The following is a 22,500-nucleotide window of genomic DNA, read 5'->3' as shown; positions in this document are numbered from 1 at the left end:
AAGCGAACACAATAATATCGCCATTGGTGTGCTGGAGAATCAGAAATGCATCAAAGTAAAATTTCCCCTTCATTTATTTAATAATTAAAAATGTATATACAAAGGCAACACTATGGTATGACACCTAGGAATAGGGGGATGATGTTTTGTAAAATGTAAAGTACTGCACAATATGTTGGCACTATAGAAATAAAAATTAATATTATTATAGGACTGCAGAGTAGAATAAAAAAAATGGTCTGATAAATGCACGCATCCCTGGCGGTCAGCGCTTGTTTACATATATTACCTCTAGAATTACCACAGTTGTCCAAATCAACGGTTTGCAGCGATCCATTATATATACATTTACAGTGGTACAGTGGTGGCCAAAAGTATTGGCACCCCTGCAATTCTGTCAGATAATACTCAGTTTCTTCCTGAAAATGATTGCAATCACAAATTCTTTGGTATTATTATCTTCATTTAATTTGCTTGCAAGGAAAAACACAAAAGAGAATGAAGCAAAAATCAAATCATTGATCATTTCACACAAAACTCCAAAAATGGGCCAGACAAAAGTATTGGCACCCTCAGCCTAATACTTGGTTGCACAACCTTTAGCCCAAATAACTGCGAACAACCGCTTCCGGTAACCATCAATAAGTTTCTTACAATGCTCTGCTGGAATTGTAGACCATTCTTCTTTGGCAAACTGCTCCAGGTCCCTGATATTTGAAGGGTGCCTTCTCCAAACTTCCATTTTGAGATCTCTCCACAGGTGTTCTATGGGATTCAGGTCTGGACTGGACTCATTGCTGGCCACCTTAAAAGTCTCCAGTGCTTTCTCTCAAACCATTTTATAGTGCTTTTGGAAGTGTGTTTTGGGTCATTGTCCTGCTGGAAGACCCATGACCTCTGAGGGAGACCCAGCTTTCTCACACTGGGCCCTACATTATGCTGCAAAATTTGTTGATAGTCTTCAGACTTCATAATGCCATGCACACGGTCAAGCAGTCCAGTGCCAGAGGCAGCAAAGCAACCCCAAAACATCAGGGAACCTCCGCCATGTTTGACTGTAGGGACCGTGTTCTTTTCTTTGAATGCATCTTTTTTTTTCCTGTACACTCTATGTTGATGCTTTTTCCCAAAAAGCTCTACGTTTGTCTCATCTGACCAGAGAACATTCTTCCAAAATGTTTTAGGCTTTCTCAGGTAAGTTTTGGCAAACTCCAGCCTGGCTTTTTTATGTCTCGGGGTAAGAAGTGGGGTCTTCCTGGGTATCCTACCATACAGTCCCTTTTCAGTCAGATGCCAACGGATAGTATGGGTTGACACTGTTGTACCCTCGGACTGCAGGGTAGCTTGAACTAGTTTGGATGTTAGTCGAGGTTCTTTATCCACCATCCGCACAATCTTGCGTCAATTTACTTTTCCGTCCACATCGAGGGAGGTTAGCCACAGTGCCATGGGCTTTAAACTTCTTGATGACACTGCGCATGGAAGACACAGGAACATTCAGGTCTTTGGAGATGGACTTGTAGCCTTGAGATTGCTCATGCTTCCTCACAATTTGGTTTCTCAAGTCCTCAGACAGTTCTTTGGTCTTCTTTCTTTTCTCCATGCTCAATGTGGTACACACAAGGACACAGGACAGAGGTTGAGTCAACTTTAATCCATGTTAACTGGCTGCAAGTGTGATTTAGTTATTGCCAACACCTGTTAGGTGCCACAGGTAAGTTACAGGTGCTGTTAATTACACGAATTAGAGAAGCATCACATGATTTTTCAAACAGTGCCAATACTTTTGTCCACCCCCTTTTTTAGGTTTGGTGTGGAATTATATCCAATTTGGCTTTAGGACAATTCTTTTTGTGTTTTTTCATTGAAGACAAATTAAATGAAGATAATAATACCAAAGAATTTGTGATTGCAATCATTTTCAGGAAGAAACTGAGTATTATCTGACAGAATTGCAGGGGTGCCAATACTTTTGGCCACCACTGTATATAAAAGTGTTTGTCCTTCCTTATTGCTTATTCTTTTTCCTGTTTGTCACACTTAAATGTTTTAGATCACAAAACAAATGTAAATATTGGACAAAGATAACACAAGTAAACACAAAATGCAGTTTTTAAATGAAGGCGTTTATTACTAAGGGAAAAAGAAATCCAAACCTACAGGGCCCTGTGTGAAAAAATGATTGTCTCTCCTTCCCCTTAAAAGATAAATGAACTGTGGTTTATCACTTCTTTGGGAAGCTGAGTTTCTCTAGCCACACACAAGCCTGATTGTAGCATTGGCGTCTCTGCCCCCTGCCGTTCCCCTCACCGCCGCGGTCCTGGTCCGGCGTCTTTCTGCTCCTCTGATGCTGTGGCGCGGACCGCGTGCAGCTTCCCGGGCACTGTGCTTAGGGCGCGCACGCACTCCCTCCCTCCCATGCGTGCCATCCTAAGAGTCCCCAGCCAATGACCGGAGGACTTCTCTTATATAAGGCACCTCCTCCAAAATGGAGGTGCCTGTGCAAGGTTGTTGTTCCGTGTGCTAACACTTGCTTCAGCCCTCAGGTCCTCTGCCAGTCAGTCCTGCCCACCAGTCTGTCTTACAGTTCTGCCTGCCAGTCTGCCAGTTACCTGCCGTGCCCGCTAGCCTGCTTACCTGGAAGCACCTGCCAGTAACCGGCAGTGCCCACCAGCCTGCTTACCTGGAAGCACCTTCCAGTTACCTTCTGTGCCCGCCAGCCTGCCTACCCGGAGCACCTGCCAGTTACCTGTCATGCCCGCCAGCTTGCCTACCCGGAGCACCTGCCGAGTAACCTGTCGTGCCTGCCTGCTTGCCTACCCGGAGCGCCTGTCTGGCTATCTGCCGTACCTGTTTGCTTATCTACCTGGACCACCCGCCAGCCTGCCTGCCGTGCTCATCCGCTGTACCGGTCAGTTCCAGTCACCTGACCCATGGGAGTCGCCTGCTCTCAAACAAGGTCGGTCCCAGAGTGGCACCTGGTCCACCTGCCCGGTCCCTCCCTGGTTCACGGAATCGACTAAGCCGCTGTGTGACCTTGGTCAGGCCGAGTAGGCACCTAGTCACGCCCCTCTGGCCCCTCCTTGCACCGAAGCACAGAGGTTCCACCACCCGAACCCGTAACACTGATTACTGCCACACCTGTTCTCAATCAAGAAATCACTTAAATAGGATCTGTCTGACAAAATGAAGTAGACCAAAACATCCTTAAAAGCTGGACATCATGCTGCGATCAAAAGAAATTCAGGAACTAATGAGAAACAAAGTAATTGAGGTTATAAAGCCATTTCTAAAGCTTTGGGACTCCAGAAAACCTTAATGAGAGCCATTATACACAAATGGCGAAAACATGGAACAGTGGCGAACCTTCCGAGGACTGGCGGGCCGACCAAAATTACCCCAAGATGATTCATCCGAGAGGTCACAAAAAAACTCACAACAACATCCAAACAGCTGCAGGCCTCACTTGCCTCAGTTAATGTCAGGGTTCATGAATCCACCATAAGAAAGAGACTGGGCAAAAATGGCATGCATGGCAGAGATCCAAGACGAAAAACACTGCTGAGCAAAAAGAACATAAAGGCTCGTCTCAGTTTTATCAGAAAATGATCACTAAGACTTTTGGGAGAATACTCTGTGGACTGACGAGACAAAAGTTGAACTTTTTGGAAGGTGTAGGCGTAGAAGTAACACAGCATTTCAGAAAATGAACATCATACCAACAGTAAAATGTGGTGGTAGTGTGATGGTCTGGGGCTGTTTTGCTGCTTCAGAACCTGGAAGACTTGCTGTGGTAAATGGAACCATGAATTCTGCTGTCTACCAAAAAATCCGGAAGGAGAATGTCCAGCAATCTGTTTGTGACCTCAAGCTGAAGCGCACTTGGGTTACGCAGCAGGACAATGATCCAAATCACATCAGCCAGTTCACCTCTGAATGGCTTAAGAAAAAAAAAACTAAGACTTTGGAGTGGCCTAGTCAAAGTCCTGACCCTAATCTGATTGAGATGCGGTGACATGATATTAAAAAGGTGGTTCATACTCAGAAACCCTCCAATGTGGCTGAATTACAACAATTTTGCAAAGATGAGTGGGCCAAAATTCCTTCAGAGCGTTGTAAAAGACTCATTGCCAGTTATTGCAAATGCTTGATTGCAGTTGTTGCTGCTAAGGCTGGCCCAACCAGTTATTAGGTATAGGGGGCAATCACTTTTTCACACAGGACCCTGTAGGTTTGGATTTCTTTTTCCCTTAATAATAAAGATCTTCATTTAAAAACTGCAATTTGTGTTTACTTGTGTTATCTTTGTCTAATATTTAAATTTGTTTTGTGATCTGAAACAAAACATGTTTTGTGTGACAAACATGCAAAAGAATAAGAAATCAGGAAGGGGGCAAACACTGTTTTACACCACTGCATATATAAAGTGTTGCCTTTATATTTACAGTTTTAATTATTAAATAAAGAGAGAAGACCTTTTACTTCTATGCATCTCTATTTGAAGCTGGATCTTTTCTTTCTGCATACTTGCCTGACGTTCAGCAGCACCGTGATCCTTTGCTTCATTTTGCTGGAATTTATCTGGATTATTCTCAAGGGTGAGCTGATTTCTTGTTTTTTTCCTCTGTACTCTGGAGAAACACAGCAGCCAGTACAATCAATGGCAACTCCAGAATACAGAAATGCACAGACAAGTCAGCTTCTATGTTTGGTTTATGGAGTGGAGGGCATATGTACAGTTGTTGTCCAAGGTTAACAATTCATTTGAAGGGTGGGATACTTTAACAACTTTTGGTAATTTTGGCATGCTTATTTATGTAACAGCATTTTAAAAGATTTAACATGAGAATGATCTATGCTTTGCTTCGCAGGTATGTGGTTGTGTGATTTTGGGAGTCTCCATATGGCTTCGTGTCAGTTCAGATGCTCAGCAAGTAAGTAGGACTGAATTAGACTGAATATGTAATATAATAAATCTATTATAAATTGAATCTAAAAGCCACTGAAATTTTATGAAATTCTAAAATATTTTTGGCCGCTCATTTGCTGTTTCCTCTGCTAAAAGTACCTGAAGAAATAGCATATTACAGTAAATAGTTTCTGCAGGGGAAAATATTACACCACAAGGCGCCCTTTCTGCTGCTGCCCTGGCATTACAATTAGCAATGGCTTTCTGCTCTGACTAATAGATTCCAGGTTCCAAGCAGAGGGCCCTTCTCTATGATGTGCATATGCCAAGCAGAGGGCCCTTCTCTATGATGTGCATATGCCAAGCAGAGGGCCCTTCTCTATGATGTGCATATGCCAAGCAAAGGGCCCTTCTCTATGATGTGCATATGCCAAGCAAAGGGCCCTTCTCTATGATGTGCATATGCCAAGCAAAGGGCCCTTCTCTATGATGTGCATATGCCAAGCAGAGGGCCCTTCTCTATGATGTGCATATGCCAAGCAAAGGGCCCTTCTCTATGATGTGCATATGCCGAGCAGAGGGCCCTTCTCTATGATGTGCATATGCCAAGCAGAGGGCCCTTCTCTATGATGTGCGCATATGCCAAGCGTAGGGCCCTTCTATATGATGTGCATATGCCAAGCAGAGGGCCCTTCTCTATGATGTGCATTTGCCAAGCAAAGGGCCCTTCTCTATGATGTGCATATGCCAAGTGGAGGGCCCTTCTCTATGATGTGCATATGCCAAGCAGAGGGCCCTTCTCTATGATGTGCATATGCCAAGCCAAGGGCCCTTCTCTATGATGTGCATATGCCGAGCAGAGGGCCCTTCTCTATGATGTGCATATGCCAAGCAGAGGGCCCTTCTCTATGATGTGCATATGCCAAGCAAAGGGCCCTTCTCTATCATGTGCATATGCCGAGCAGAGGGCCCTTCTATATGATGTGAATATGCCGAGCAGAGGGCCCTTCTCTATGATGTGCATATGCCAAGCAGAGGGCCCTTCTCTATGATGTGCATATGCCAAGCGGAGGGCCCTTCTCTATGATGTGCATATGCCAAGCAGAGGGCCCTTCTCTATGATGTGCATATGCCAAGCAGAGGGCCCTTCTCTATGATGTGCATATGCCAAGCAGAGGGCCCTTCTCTATGATGTGCATATGCCAAGCAGAGGGCCCTTCTCTATGATGTGCATATGCCAAGCAGAGGGCCCTTCTCTATGATGTGCATATGCCAAGCAGAGGGCCCTTCTATATGATGTGCATATGCCAAGCAGAGGGCCCTTCTCTATGTTGTGCATAGGCCAAGCAGAGGGCCCTTTTATATGATGTGCATATGCCAAGCTAAGGGCCCTTCTATATGATGTGCATATGCCAAGCAGAGGTCCCTTCTCTATGATGTGAATATGCCAATCAGAGGGCCTTTTTCTATGATATGCATATGCCAAGCAGAGGGCCCTTCTCTATGATGTGAATATGCCAATCAGAGGGCCTTTTTCTATGATATGCATATGCCAAGCAGAGGGCCCTTCTCTATGATGTGAATATGCCAAGCAGAGGGCCCTTCTCTATGATATGCATATGCCAAGCAGAGGGCCCTTCTCTATGATGTGAATATGCCAAGCAGAGGGCCCTTCTCTATGATGTGCATATGACATGCTGACAAAATCCCTTTTAGCCTCTATATTACGTTTTATTTACTTGCTCTGCTAATTTCATACTTTCTTCTAGAAATTCAATATACAAGGAAGTGGTGTGCTTACAGCAATTGATGTCATGATAGCAGTGGGAGCCATTATTATGGTGCTTGGATTTTTTGGATGCTGTGGCGCTATAAAGGAAAGTCGTTGCCTTCTTCTTCTGGTATGTATTTCTGGTTAGCAGGTTAAATATATCAGAATTAATAAAATATCTGTATCTGGTGTTACTAAAACACAATGTAATGGTTGTAATATATCACTTAACGGGAATCTGTCATTAGAATAAACCCTAATAAGCCGTCTATATGGGCATGTAGGTCATAGGAAGCTCAATAAAATGATACTTTGATATCTATGATTCAATGTCTTATTCCAGAGAAATTCACAATAATTTTAATATGCTATTCAGCTGTTAGGATCTAAGTGCCGGATGCTGATCTGCATGAGAATCTGCCTCCAGAGCTTATTTTAAATTAAAGTGGGCATTGAGAGACATGTAAATCAGGACAGCAGACTTTCAGTCATTCCACATCTCACATTGGTAACATCACTTTTGATTTAAAATAAGACCTGGATCTGTGTCAGGCCTCTAGTTCTTAACAGCTCACATACAATAAGAAAAAATATGGATTTCTCTGGAATAAGGCATTGGAATCGCAGATCTCAAGGTATAATTTTATTCAACTTTCTATGACCTGCGTGCTCATATAGACTTTGGAGGTTGATCCTACTGACAGATTCCCTTTAAACCACACACAAATAGTACAGCCACTTTATACTAACATTCCAGTACTACTGTCCTATAGAGGGGCAGATACAGACTGTAATAGGACCCTTTGTAAGAACTGTATAAGGACCCTCTCATCCCATAGCGCAGGCCTGCACAACATATGGCTCAAGAATGTTGTGTGGCTCACGGAGCTGACCGGGAGACACCGCTCCCTCCTTCCTAACCTTCCTAAATTCAAATATATTCATGTCTTTCAAACACAAATACATTTGAACACAGTGGCACCAGAACAGGAGCAGCGTAGTGCTCGTCAGCCCAGGTCCCGATATGCAACTGCATGATGAGGTCCCCACGCTGCTGACATCATCATATGGCTGCTGGCGCCGGGCCGCAGAGGTGGCGAGCTGGTTACACCAGTAAGCACACCAGGGGGAGCTGAAGATGAAATGTGTTTGTTTTGTGTTTGGTGTTACTTTCTAAGGGACACTATGATGGCTTTTTGGGGAACATTATGGGGCAATAGGGACAATATGAGGGACAATATGGAGCTATGGGGCAATGTGGAACATTATGGGGCAATGGGGGACATTCTGGAGTAATGGGGGACACTATGGGGCAATTGGATGGTATTGCAAAAGGAAGCATAGTATAGTGTATGGTGGGACTTTAAGCAGAGAGGCAGTGTGGGGGAGAAATTATAGAAAGGTGCAGGTTGGGGGGGACATTATGGAGAGGGGCAGTGTATGGGGGGACATTATGGAGAGGGGCAGTGTGAGGGAACATTATGGAGAAGGACTGTGTGGGGGATATTATGGAAAGAGACAGCGTGGGGGTGATATTTTGGAGAGGGGATGTGTGGGGGAGATATTATGAAGAGGGGCTGTGTGGGGATATTATGGACAGGGGCAGTGTGAAGGAACATTATGAAGAAGGGCTGTGTGGGGGATATTATGGAAAGGGACTGCATGGGGGCGATATTATGGAGAGGGGCAGTTTGGGGGAGATATTATGAAGAGCGGCAGTGGGGCAGATATTATGAAGAAGAGTAGTGTGGGGGAGATATTATGGAGAGGGACAGTGTGCTGGTGATATTATGGAGAGAGACAGTGTGGGGGAGATAGTATGGAGGGGGCAGAGTATGGGAGATATTATGGAGAGGGGTATTGTGGGTGAATATTATGGAGGGGGCATTGTGGCTGAATATTATGGAGGGGCATGGTGGGGGATATTATGGAGAGGTGCAGTGTGGGGGGATATTATAGAGAGGGGCAGTATGGGGGTAAATTATGGAGAGGGGTAGTGTGGGGAGGGGATTATGGAAAGGGGAAGTGAGTTGGTTGACATTGTGGAGAGAGGGAGTATAAGTGGATACTGTGGAGAAGCACAGTAAGGGGCAAATATTTATTTTGGGGCACAGCATGAGAAATATTTATATTTATGAGGCAGTATAATGATACTTTTATTTCCAATGGCACCATGTCAGGAATTGCTACTGAAAACAGAGAAAAGAGAAGTCTGCAGAGATTAGCTCTGGGCTTGAAATCTCATTATGGAGTCTGTACTACATGGAAACAAAAAAGATAGGAAGAACTTCAATCAGAGAGGATGTCACCTATAAGGTACCTGGATGTAAATGTTTATTTGTGACACTGCCTTCAGTCTGATCAGTGCTGTGGTTCCTGTAAGGTCCACAATCTGATGATGGCTGTTAACAAAAACTCCCAGCATTTCCTTACCATTGTTAAGGACATACTTGGAATTGTAGGTTCAAGCAATACAATTCTATATGGGCTGACCTGACATTACAATTGATCACTGTACTAAGCTTGGTGCTATATACATGTACTAACTGTGGCTCTGGAGCTGCATTCATGTACTGATGGTGATTCTGGCACTGCATTCATGTACTTACAGTGGTTCTAGTGCTGCATTCATCTACTGATGGTGGCTCTGGCACTGCATTAATGTACTGACAGTGGTTCTGGCTCTGCGCTCATATACTGATGGTGGTTCTGGTGCCACATACATGTCCTGACAGTGGTTCTGATCTTGTACACATGTAACAATCCTTAATGTGTTTCATGGTTATGTTAAAATTTAAAAATCCAAACAATTTAGAGATTTGAGATTATGAGAAGGATTTGGCGAGTGTCTGCTGCAAAAACTCAGCTTAAGTTAGCGTGTGTTCATACTGATTATTTTTTAAGCAGAAACTCTACAAATCCTCCTCAAATATTCAAAACTTGGTTCTGGTGATGTATTAATGTACTGATGATGGTTCTAGTGATGTATTTATGGATGTACCCCTTTAATTTATTTTACGGTCTTTGGGATTGGTTCAGTATGGCACTGTGGCCCTTGGACAAAAAAATGTTGTGCACCATCATAAAGCAACTACTGTAATTAATTCTTTCTAATAATCTATCAATAATTGTGAACTATGTAAATGTATTAGCCCACGCCCTTATAATCAATCTAATTGATAGTAGGAAACTGCTTTTAAAATGACAAAGGACCCAATGCAGAAATGATTTAGTTGCCACTGCTGCTACAGATATAGGAACAATACAACCATTTTTATTTACTTCTATGATAGAAACAAGAAAAAGGGAAGGTTTTGTGACTATTTACTTGGCAGTATAAAATATACGAGTACCATTTTCAGAATAAAATAGGGCGGGCAACAATAATGGTTCTATTTCTTTCTGTAAAAACAAAGAAAAGTAAAAACACAGAAACACTAATATGAACAGAGTCTTACCAAGCATCCGTAGATCACATGTCTCCATGCTACTTGTGGCATAAAATATATAAATACAATTCACACCTTTGGCATGTGTTCATCCCACAGAAACCTAGAGGATTGTTCCGTAATTTTCTATGGAAAAACATATCTATCCAACCATTGTTTTAGCACGATCTTATCTGTTTTTTCACATGCAAACCAATCATTTCCCATAGGCTATCCTCCAGTATTGCGTGACTCACCACAGCAAATAAGACATTTCGGAGCTTGACAAACAAAATTCTCCATTTTTTTGTCCAAAACTTGTATTCATTTAGTGTTCAGTGAATTTTGGATCTTTTCACTGTTTTCCTGTGCTTTCAATGGATTAAGTTTACCAGCTATGCATATGGAAAAATATTCAAACGCGCATAAATATGTGTGTATTAAAATATTCTAGTATGACTCATATAATATTGTTCCAACACTCGCTTAACTAAATTAATATACATATAAATAAATCTGGAAAATGTCATATCACAGGGTAATAAGACATAAAATATGCTGTAAAGTGCTGTTCTTAAAATGTTTATAGACTAGACATGAAAGTAATGTTTTTACTAGGTCTACCTTGAACATTTCCAGCTGAAACCACATTCTAAGAAAAGCTCAGAGAAAAATAACACAAGGGCAGTTCCAAAAACCACAATGCACACATAAATCTATGTATGTGCTAAGAAAATAAGTGTTTCTGCCAACACAAGGTATCTCATCTAACTCTGTCAGTCCAGGTCTAAACAGATGCAAGAAGAAACTACACAAAAAAATATTGTGCTGTTTTTTCAAGGAATACAGCAGGCTTAGGGTATGTTCGCACATCACTTTTTTCATGCGTTATTCCTCGTGCTTTTTCTGCACTTTTGTTTTAGAGAAAAACACAGCATTTTACTGTCTCAGTAAAGTGAATGAGGTCTCATGCTTCTTTACTTTTTTCCTTACAGATTTGAACCACGTTCAGATCTGCAGCATGTCAATTCTTTTAGTGATATTGCTGCATTTTTAACCCATTCGCATTTTTCCTGCCAAGAGACATGTTTTTGATGCAGAAATGTCTGCAGCAAATATTTATCATGTCCACATACCATTGTGTTTATAGTTTGGATGTATTCTTGAGTGAACCCTCTTCCATTCTGTGCTTGTCTGGATAATCATAAGCCTCCATTGGATAATTTCTTCCTGATACATTGCCCAGGAGGGCTCAGAGTCAGTTTACCCATTATAGGCAATCTAAATACACACTTATGCAAGGACGTACATAGAAATCAAGGGACCCTACAGCAGAAGTCCTAATTGGGCCTGCCTCTCCACCCCCCCCAAAAAAATAAGAATAATATTTGGTGAGGTCACAGAAGAGCATAACCCACAACTTTGCAGCCTTTACAATGTAATTTTGCACCCATTGAAGCCCCTTAGTGTTCCTTTCATGCCCCCATAAAGTATGATGCCAACAAAAGTGCTCCCCCAAATACATTAAGATACCCCCTAGGTGAATTCCTCCATAGTTCTCTCCGCACACACAGTATGATGATCCTAGTATCCTAGTACCCCCACAAATTATGATACTCCCACAGTGACCTCAACACAGTATGACTGCCCCCATAATCTACTACAAACAGTATGATGATCCCAACACAGTCCGCTACATAATATGATGGCCCTCACACAGCCCTCCATACCGTATGATGACCCTCCATACATTATAGTGGCCCTCCATTTAGTATAATCGCCCTCCATACAATATAGTGGCCCCCACACAACCCTCCACACTGTATAATGGCCTGCACACATTATAATGACTTCTACTAGCCCTCCAAACAGTATAATAGTCCCCATTTAGTCCTCCTGACAGTAAAATGGCCCCGTAACAACCATCCACACAGTGTAATGAACTCCACACAACCCTTCAAATAGTATAATTGGCACCCACATAGCCAGCCCTCTAAACAGTATAATGGCTCTCACATAGTCCTCCAAATAGTATGATGCCCCCCGAAATACTATGATGGCCCCCACATAGCATTCCAAATAGTATAATGGCCTCCACGTAGCCCTCCAAATAGTATGATGCCCCCCCAAATAGTATGATGACCAACACATAAAACTCCAAACAGTATGATGGACCCCCCTAGACAGCCATGCAAATAGTATGATGGCTAAGTAGCATGATGACCTCCACAGAGCACTCCAAATAATATGATGGCTCCCAAATAGCATGATGCCACCCCAAACAGTATTATGGCCTCCACATAGCCCTCCAAATAGTATGATGGCCCTCCAATTAGCCTTCCAAATACTATGATGGGCCCACATAGCCCTCTAAGTAGTGTGATGACCTTCCACATAATCCTCCAAATAATATGATTGTCCCCACTAGTGATGATTGAGCATGCTTGGTTAACCCTTTCACTGAGCACACTCGGGTGCTGCCCGAGTATTTTGGACATGCTTGACAACTATGTTCCAGAAGCTGCGGCTGCATGTGTCTCGGCTGTTAGACAGCTGTGACACATTCAGGGATTTCCTAACAAACAGGCAATCCCTGAATGTTTTGCAGCTGTCTAACAGCCGCGGCACATGCAGCTGCAGCAGCTCGAACATAGTTGTCGAGCACGCTCAAAATGCTCGGGCAGCACCCGAGCATGCTCGGTGAAAGGGTTAACCGAGCATGCTCGATCATCACTAGTCCCCACACATAGCCCTTCAAATAGTATGATGGCCCCACATAGTCCCCAAAATAGTCTGATGACCCGCGACATAGCCATCCAAATAGTATGATGGCCCCACAAATAGCCCTTCAAATAGTTTGATGGCCCAAAAAGAACTCAATGATTTAAAAAATACTAATCTCTCCCCACTGCACTGGTCTCTGAAGCGTGTTGTCTACACTGCTCGGTACAGCAATCGAGATGTAATGATGTCGTCACGCATGCTTTGCTGAGACGTCAGACGCACAGGGAGAATGATGGAGCATCAGCTGACAGCTCCCTCTTCCATCATTGCTTTCAACTGTATCTGCATCCAGGACCCTCCAGACTCATGGGCCCCAGCAGCCACGTGGTCTGCCGCTATTAGTGGTACGCCACTGCTAATAGGTTTACCACCTAATCATGAAATTGGACCAAGGTGCAAGTGATTATGAAATGAATCTCGTCGGGGCTCATTAGAATAATTGCAGTTTGGAAAATGTTTCTGTAATGTATAAAATAAATGGCAATTACATGAATAGGTTACAACACAAGTTAAAATGATAAGATTATATTGTGAGCCAATTGGACCTGAATTTAGTAATTATTTATTTCATTATTGCTTTATTTTTTCTTCACCAAATCTTCCCTTTGTGTCTCCGTTTAGTTCTTCATTGGGTTATTTTTGATCCTGGCACTTCAGTTAACAGCAGGGATTTTGGGGATTGTTTATAAACCGCAGGTAGGATGAACACGCATACTTTATATAAAATTGTTTGCTGCCAGTTATAAATTAGAGCAACATTATTTTAACAGAATAATTTCTTTGCTTTCCTTACAAGTTGGAAGAAAAAGTGAACAAGACATTGCATGAGCTTCTGCCTTTAGATAAACAAAGTGAAGATTTGCAGCAAGCATTACAAAAGATCCAAGAAGAGGTAAGTCTGAGAAATCTTCCTTTGTATACAGATACACTGACTATTGTAAAGGTACAATACTCCAGAATCTAGAATGCTAGAATCAATCTCTTATATGAGGTTAGTTATAATGAATGTGTAGAAGAAGCAGCACTGCAAAGGACAAAGAAAAGTATCATAAGAGAATGTATTCACTTATGATCTTGAATGTGGAGGTCTTTGAGTCATGTCTGTAATTGGTGCAGAACCTTAAGCTATGATGTCGCTCACTTTACTTACATCTTAATATCAAGTGTGAAATATTTAATCATATATCAGATGAGCACATTATTGACTTAAAGCTGTTAGATAATAGGGTGCTTAGCCTGTTACATTATAGCATTAGGTCTCATTATTGCATTAATAGTTTCTTTAAAGGGGTTGTTTGGGTGTATAATACCTGGGCAACTCCTTTAACATAAGGGGTTTTATATTCTTCAGGATTGAAAAGCCAAAGAGTTAAAGAGGAATTCAAGTAGGAAGAAACTACAACCTAGCCACAGGATAGATACCTGTTAGATCAGCAGGAGTCTGATCATTCTCTATGGGACTGTACTCCGTTATCTCCAAAAGTTCCATGGAGAAAGAATGGAGAAGCAGATGCTAAACTGATGTTCTATTTAAATGGAGGACTATTGCCCCTGGTTCTTGCAATCACTGGGAACCTCTCTGCTGAGGAGACCCTTACCAATCAAGAAGCTATCACCTATCTGGGTAGACAGGTGATAACCCCTCCTTTTTGGAATACACCATTAAGCCTGAGAGGTAAAAAAAAAACATGATTTTTAAGTGAAAACCATAGGTGCTTTCTTCCCGAAACAACACCACACCTATCCACAGATTGTGTGTGATATTGTAGGATGGGTCCACTTAAATGGGACTGAGCTGCAGTACTATATGTGAGCAGTGGCATAACCAAAATCCTATGGGCCCGAGGGGAAAATTAGGACCTGGGGTCTGCACTACTAGCATGCTACACAGATTTTCTAAGTAATACTTCTAGAAAAATATAGTGATATAGTTACCGAATAAAACATAACATTATACTGTTACTGAGCAAACTCCACTATAGCAAGACTAGCAGTACTAACAGTAATATCACAAATAACATCACCACACCATGCCATATATTACCACACATAGTACCTGAGTATTACCACCAACTTGATTCTTAACAAAACCAACTATACCAAGACAAGTATAACAAAAATACCACATACAAGAGACAAATGCAGCCACACCATGACCATAAACTACTACCACATAATAACCAAATCATACACCATACTGGTCATTAACAAAAATCACAGTACTAACATTTATATTATCTCCATACAATGACCATATAGTATCAGTATGTATGGCACAAATAACTCCAATGACTCATCAATGACATCCCAATTGAAGTAATTTATGTGTTCTACGGCTCGTCTCTGCAAAATATAATATGCAGACTCCTATGGCTGATATTGCTTCCAGATCACGCTTTCCACTTTTACAGTAATAGTGTCTCACTTTTGTCCCACAGTAACAGTATCCCTCAAAATAAAATACAATGCAGTAATGATGCTCCCCCATGTGTCCCCATACAGTAGTAATGCTTATGTCTCCTTTGCCCTCACTGTGGCAGCAATACAGTAGTATTGTCCATCTATTATGGCCCCATACAGATGGAAATTATAGTAATATTCTGTTTTATAGCCCCGTACATTCACATCGTTTCACTATGTAGCCCAATCAATGAATAGGATCTTTCTATGTGGCCCCCATGCAGTAATAATATCCCCATATATAACCCAAATAAATTAATAATGTGCTTATATGTGACTGCATACATTAATAATGTCCCTCAATGAGGCCCCCATAAATTAACAATGTTCCTCTTTATGGACTAATAATGTCATGTCCCCATTGTGCACAGTATGATTTAAAAAAAAATCAAGCAAATCTCTCACCGCTCCCTGCTCCCATGTTGAGCAGCTCCATCTTTATCCTTTTGCTGCTGTAAATGGTGAACTGCAGTGATGTCATTGTGCAGCCAGGATGTCATCAGGCTCTGAAGCTGTGAGCCTGTAGTAAGCCTGTAACAGGCCTGCAGCTGTAGACTAAGTGCAGGGCAGGACGGCAGTGGCAGTGTTCTGCAACAGCTTTCAACCGGAAGCGCATCCGAGAACATACGTCCAACTGAAACTAGCTCTGGCATTAATGAGCCTCCTCCCTCCTCAACAGACTCGGTAGCATTGGCACCTTTTTTTGCTACTGCGATTGTTACATTACATCTGTGGCACTGTGTTTGGAAGTAATTATTGGCCTTAGAATTCAATACTTATTAATTTGTTGGCCCAGATCTGTTTAGAAATTCACAGTTTTATTGATGTGAAAGTCAGTTAAATGTCTCCATCTTTTTATTTCTTAGAGCAAGTGTTGTGGTGTTATTAATGGCGTTAAGGACTGGGGAGTCATTCCTCCAAAATCATGTATTTGTAATCCACTAACTGAAGGAGACAAATGTAATTTGGGGATCTATAAGCAGGTAAGAGTGTTCCTTTTATGAACCAGCTGCACAAGAATATAGCGAATCGTAGCTCAATAAGTATATGTATGAAGAATGAGTATATGATGCTACAGCACATACCTCCATAAGCTATGCTTCCAGCTCTAACCCCCTAATTAACTTTATTTGTTGACTAATTTGTAGAGTTAAACAAATGATTTTCTGACCATAGTCCAGGGCCCCATTGGTACTCCATGTCAGTCGGATCAAAGCCTGTGACATTCCCATAACATAGAATCATAGAATGGTAGAGTTGGAAGGGACCTTCAGGGTCATCTGGTCCAACCCCCTGCTCAAAGCAGGATTCACTAAATCATCTCAGACAGATGTCTGTCCAGCCTCTGAAGACGTCCATTGAAGGGGAACTCACCACCTCTCATGGAAGCCTGTTCCACTCATTGACCACCCTCACTGTCAAATTGTATGATCTATAAAATACCTGGCACCTCTTAGGTGCATCGCACTGAGTCTACTAATCACAAAAGGTGTAAGGGATGCCCCAAACAGTAGAAGGTTCTCAGGGTTCTGGTGTCACCGACATGAATATTTTTGCTCAACCCAACTAGTTTGGCAAATTGTTGGTATATATCTGAAAAGGGCTGTTGATGTTGGTGTTGGGAGAAAAGAAACTACAATGATTCATGTATGCCATAAAAATAAAAACAAAATCAAAATTAAAACTGAATTTCTGCAAATTAAAAACTTATAAATTAAATGCTAATGTACTGTTTGTCTACCAAAAATGACACCCATATTAAGAACAACTGAGTTCAAAAAATTCAAGTTGTCATACACAACTAAGGACATTATGCCATGTCTTTAAAACCAAAACTGCCTTGTCCTTGTTGGGGTTAAGATATCTTAATGCACAGTCATCCCCAAACACATGACTTTGGCACACGGGGACATGAGGAGAAAGCTCTGTCACATTCTGTTCCATTTCAATTTATTTCCTTAGTTATTTCTAATTTAAATGTTCTTTGGTCTCTAATTTATCAAATGTTGTCGTAGTTTTAAATATTTTATATTTCCTGACAGCTCCTTTTAGTGGCAATAATGTTATAGGAAAAAAAATGTTAATAACAGCTTCAAAACAACAGATTCAATATAGCAAATACTGTTATATTAAAGAGATTATGAGTACTGCTAGTACATTAGGTCAGGAGCATTGCTTGAATATATGATGCATGTGACATATTTGTATTTTCCATAGAAAAGAATATTAAACAGTATACATTCTTATTATTGCTAGCTTAATGAACAATTCATTTGTTACATGTGTTTTCTTTCACAGACATGTGCTTCAGTGTTTGTTGACTACTACAAAAGCCATCTGATAATCATAATTGGAATCGCTTTTGGGCTGGCGGTTGTAGAGGTAATGTTAGAGGATCTGAAATTATTACACCATCACTATATTATTATTGCTTTGCTTATATAGTGCCATCATATTCTGCAGTGCTTTACAGACATTATGGGCACTGTCCCCATTGGGACTCACAATCTAGATTCCCTATCAGTATGTCTTTGAAGAATGGGAGGAAACTGGAGAACCCGGAGGAAACCCACACAAACATGGACAGAACATACAAACTCCTTGTAGATGTTGTCTTTGGTGGGATTTGAATCCAGGTCTCCAGTGCTGCAAAGCTACAGTGCTACCCACTGAGCCACCGTGCTGCCCTATAGTAGAGTTGGATTTGCTATATGGCACAACTCAATATTGTTTTCCATGACTGTATTGTTCATTAAAGAAACAGTTAAAGGGTTTTTACACTTATTGAACACTGGGTTACAAAGTGTAACCTTGGGACCTGTCCTAATGATCATTCATGTTCTAGACTAATATAGAAAGTAGAACACGGCACATGGCGTTATGCTTTTTTTCACAATGAGTTAAATAATACAGGGATCCTCAGCTTTGGTTATTGTGAAGAGTCACAACTATAAAAGCACATGGAACCAAGAACCTTTCATTATAACCACAGGTGCCTCCAGGACCGTCAGAGATTGTATTCAAACCACTACTTGGCGTGTTGAATGTCCAGATAAAAATTTTTTTAAACTGGACATTGGATAATGTTCATTCACGAACAACAAGAAGAACATTACAAAAAAAACACTTCACATTTACGTTCCTTGTTATCCAATTCATGATTCACCTACATATTTTTAGATAATCATACTTCTAATGTATTATTGTTTCAACTTCTGGTGCATTTTATATTTTAAAGAATAGGGAAAATGCACCCATCTGATGCCAGTCTTCTGCTGAAAGTGCATGGTTACTTTATGGTATTCAACCTAACACCCTACTAGTGTACCTCATTTTCTAAGGCCTCATTCAGACATCAGTTTTTCTCATACGAGTTCTATCCATGTTTTTCATCCATTTTTCTTGGATTCTTTGACATGAGAAAGTTGAGAAACCTTCATCATTTTTTTCATCCAAGAAATCTGATGAAACTTTGACCAAACTCTTATGGTCAAAACTGACACTGACCAAACTCTGATGAAACTGTGTAAGAACATTGATGAAACTCTGATAGGGTTTTGCATATGAGAAAAATCTCTGTCGTCTGAATGAGGCCTAACACAAATATGAATGTGCCTCCTATTCTACAGGTCTACTCCCTTACATCTGTCCCATATTTCCTGTTCCATTATTTAGAAGGCTAGTTAGAAGTAGAGGACAAATGGAAAAGATGATGACTGTAGGAAGAGATAAAGCAAAGATTTCTAGTAAAATATGGAGACACATATTAACTGATTAACTAATGAGTCAAAAAGGAAGGACATTTTTAAACAAGACTGTTTATAAAGTTACTTAATTTTTGCACTGAATACATGAAATAAATGTTATTTGTACAACAATGCATTCCCTTTAAGCACATGTGATTTTAACGGTCATTCATATGTAAATGTGTAGTCATCTGTAGAATACATATCTGAGGTAGCCACAGCTACTGTAAGTAACTGTTGCATTAACTGATTGCATAACACATTTAACACAACCCTCCTTACTGCAATTGTTGTAAAGAAATCATTCCTTGTGAAAATGTACTTATGTTTCTTCATGATAAAAAAATGGATAGTTTGTTAAATAAGTGATGAGATGCTGCCGTTGTCTGTACATAGTGAATTAAAGGGAAGCTGTCACCAGTTTTTTTTCCCATATAACCAGCAAACCACCTTTCAGTCCCATGTGACAGCATTCTATAATGATGCACATATGACTCCAATTTGCTTTTTTTTGCAAAAAAAAGACCTTTTATTATACTCACCTACAGGGTGGTCCGGTCCTATGGGCGTCACTGGTCTTGATCCGCCACTTCCTCTCTTCTTGCGATGCTGTCCTCCTATGCTTTGTGTGGAAGACGTGTCCTACATCATCCACATAGCGTTCCCCTTCGCACTTCTGTGCAGGTTTACTTCTTTCTGCCCTGCTGAGGGGAGAGCAAAGTACTGGAGAGAGCATGCGCCGGGAAAGGTCAAAAGAATGCCAGCGCATGCACACTGCTGTACTTTAGTCTGCCCTCGGCAGGACAGAAAGAAGTACACCTGCGCAGAAGAGCGGAGGGGAACACTGTGTGGATGATGTAGGATGCGTCATCCACACGAAGCACAGAAAGAGGACGGCATCACAAGAAGAGAGGAGGTACCGGACCAAGACTAGTGATGCCCATTGGACCAGACGGCCTTGTGGGTGAGTATAATAAAATGTGTTTTTTTTTGCCTTGCAGGGCAAATTGGAGTCATATGTGCAGCATTATAGAATGCTGTCACATGGGGATGAAAGGTGGTGGCCTTAGGTTATTTTGGTAAAAAAGCTAGTGACATGTTCCCTTTAAGTGTATTGTGCCAGTTACTGCTCATATAGTGGGGTAGAGAGCCCACTCCTGCATAGGTGCCCACTGGGGACCAGTTTGAAACTTTATTGTAATCACAGATCTACTCTAATGAGATGATTTCAAAAGCAGCCAAACAGCTGACACTAAGTAACAGTAAGGATAGGGACAGATAGTGTGGCCGGCTGCATGTGGCCAAAACTCCATCATGATGGCCAATAGCAGCACGACTTCGTTTCACAATTGTGTGGCCTTTGGTGGGTGAAGCTTTAGCCCTATTGATGCCACACCATCTAGCAGTACCATAATAGCAGATAATCATCCTCCATACGTATTGTTTTGTGGTATAAGCCAGAATAGTCACATTAACTGCAGATTTGGGGTATAAGAGATAAGCTGATCGATTCATGGGACTCTTACAAATCTCTTACCTGACGTGGCTTTTGATTGGACGGCTGGCATGATGTCATCTGGGCAGCTTGATGCACAGAAGACATTGCGCCAGCCTGGAAAATCAAAATCGACGCCAGGGATTCTGGAAGGTAAGAGATTCGCCGAGCTCCCATCCAGTGTTCACAGTGCACAGACCTGACCGATGGACTGCAGTCCTATATCTACTGGGTATTGTTTCATATCTACATTAAGTTACACACATTATGCACTCCACTGGCTGCAGCCATTGCAGGACATGACATCCAGAGTTATCAAGTAGCTCAGGCCTTTTTATAATAAATCACTTCATTAGTTACATAAAGTTAAACCCTCTTCTTTATGTATTTTAACAAGCTGAAATGCCTGCAACAATAGCAGATGCTTTTCACTGGTTGTGAGCACTTTAGCAATGAGTATGTTGGTAAAATCTTTATATATTTTTTTCTTTACAGCTCTTTGGCCTTGGTTTTTCCATGACTTTGTATTGTCAGATAAAAAAGAAATAAGAAGACTTGGATTACATCAAGCAAAACAAAGCAATTCACGTCAATATGCCAGAAATTGCACTAGGGAAAAACACTTTTGTTTTGTCCTATAACTCGTTATTGTATTATACTAGAGGACACATACACCCACACATACATATAATGTTATAATCCAACATGTATTCATTTTGTCTGTGCAGATACTCCAATATCTAGAGTTCACATATCCATGTATTATATTGGAAATGATTGTAGGAAAATGCTGTATTCTTAGATAAAACGTAATGTTGGATGCAGAATATCCAGTTCCCTATGTCAAAGTTCAGTTCCTTATGTTGTTTTTTTCATAGAATTATTCTTACAGATTTCTGACATTAGTAAATCAATTCTATTGATAACATATTTAGAAACAAATGGATACTTTAAGAAAGTTTGCATAAAATACAATGCTTTGTATACGATATTCTTATAATAAAAGATGCTTATAATTCATTCAATGTATGCAGACATCAAATTGAATTAAACATTTAGATAAAAAAGTCATGACTAAACAAATAAATGGACACTGAAAATGATGTTTTCATAAAACTATATTCTGAGCTTTCTAGATTTGCATTCAGTCTAATGAGCAGTGATATACTATGTGAATGATGCATATGATGCACTGGGGGGTATAGCTGATTATAAGATGAAAACCCCTCTAAAGCACATAATAACTTGTAAACAAAAATATTGCATTCAGCAATTTCAACTCACTAAGATGCAATTATTCATTTCTAATAGCTTGTTCATATCAAGTTATTGCCCTACGTTCAAAATGCTCCCAGTGTATATGCTGAATGTATATATAACACCCCATTAATCCTGCATATGCTAAGAGTATAATTCAGTCATATGAGGGTAGTATGCTATTACATAGAAAGGTACACAGCAAAAAATAAAATGTATACCTTATATTACACACTAAATTTTTGGGAAAAAAAAGTAATATATATACAGTATATATACAGTATATACTTGTATATATACGATAGATATGGATAGATGAATCCCCAAGTCATGCAAACATGAACTGTTTTTGTATATGTTGGGTGAAGGGGGCTTTACAGATATGCTCAGGGTATGCATCCAGAGCTCTTCCTATGTAAGCCGCAAATGTAGTGGAAGGCTTTTCCACGCAATATAGGCTTGATTGAAGTAGAAACTGGAAAGATAATGAGCACAATAGGGTCTTGTCCGGGGTAAAAATGGGAAATAAACAGCAGATTATGCTCACCTTAAAAGGTTGTGAAGGTCACAACCCCTGTGTTAGCGAGAGAAGTTGGCTGCTGCAGACCCACAGAAGGTAGTAACATGCAAAATTTAAAGAAATGGGGATA

The 22,500-nt window shown here is 40.9% G+C and overlaps 1 protein-coding gene across 1 annotated transcript in view; it reads left to right on the top strand.

The window, feature by feature from the left end:
• TSPAN8 (tetraspanin 8) overlaps nt 1-21,631 on the top strand; it is a 39,337-nt gene extending 17,706 nt beyond the window's left edge. The window contains exons 2-8 of the mRNA XM_073651786.1: nt 4,872-4,934; nt 6,679-6,810; nt 13,514-13,588; nt 13,689-13,784; nt 16,219-16,335; nt 17,651-17,734; nt 21,089-21,631. Of these exons, the coding sequence (XP_073507887.1) occupies nt 4,872-4,934; nt 6,679-6,810; nt 13,514-13,588; nt 13,689-13,784; nt 16,219-16,335; nt 17,651-17,734; nt 21,089-21,142 (621 nt within the window). The 3' untranslated portion in view covers nt 21,143-21,631. The remainder of the gene's footprint in view (nt 1-4,871; nt 4,935-6,678; nt 6,811-13,513; nt 13,589-13,688; nt 13,785-16,218; nt 16,336-17,650; nt 17,735-21,088) is intronic.
• The last annotated feature ends 869 nt before the right edge of the window (nt 21,632-22,500 follow it).

The sequence above is a fragment of the Phyllobates terribilis genome, unplaced genomic scaffold (assembly GCF_046119375.1).
Source record: "Phyllobates terribilis strain yellow unplaced genomic scaffold, ASM4611937v1 Scaffold_11__3_contigs__length_659146591, whole genome shotgun sequence".
Classification (NCBI taxonomy): domain Eukaryota; kingdom Metazoa; phylum Chordata; class Amphibia; order Anura; family Dendrobatidae; genus Phyllobates; species Phyllobates terribilis.
Note: the sequence above shows the minus strand (reverse complement) of the source record. Positions and strands in the feature narration are given on the sequence as shown.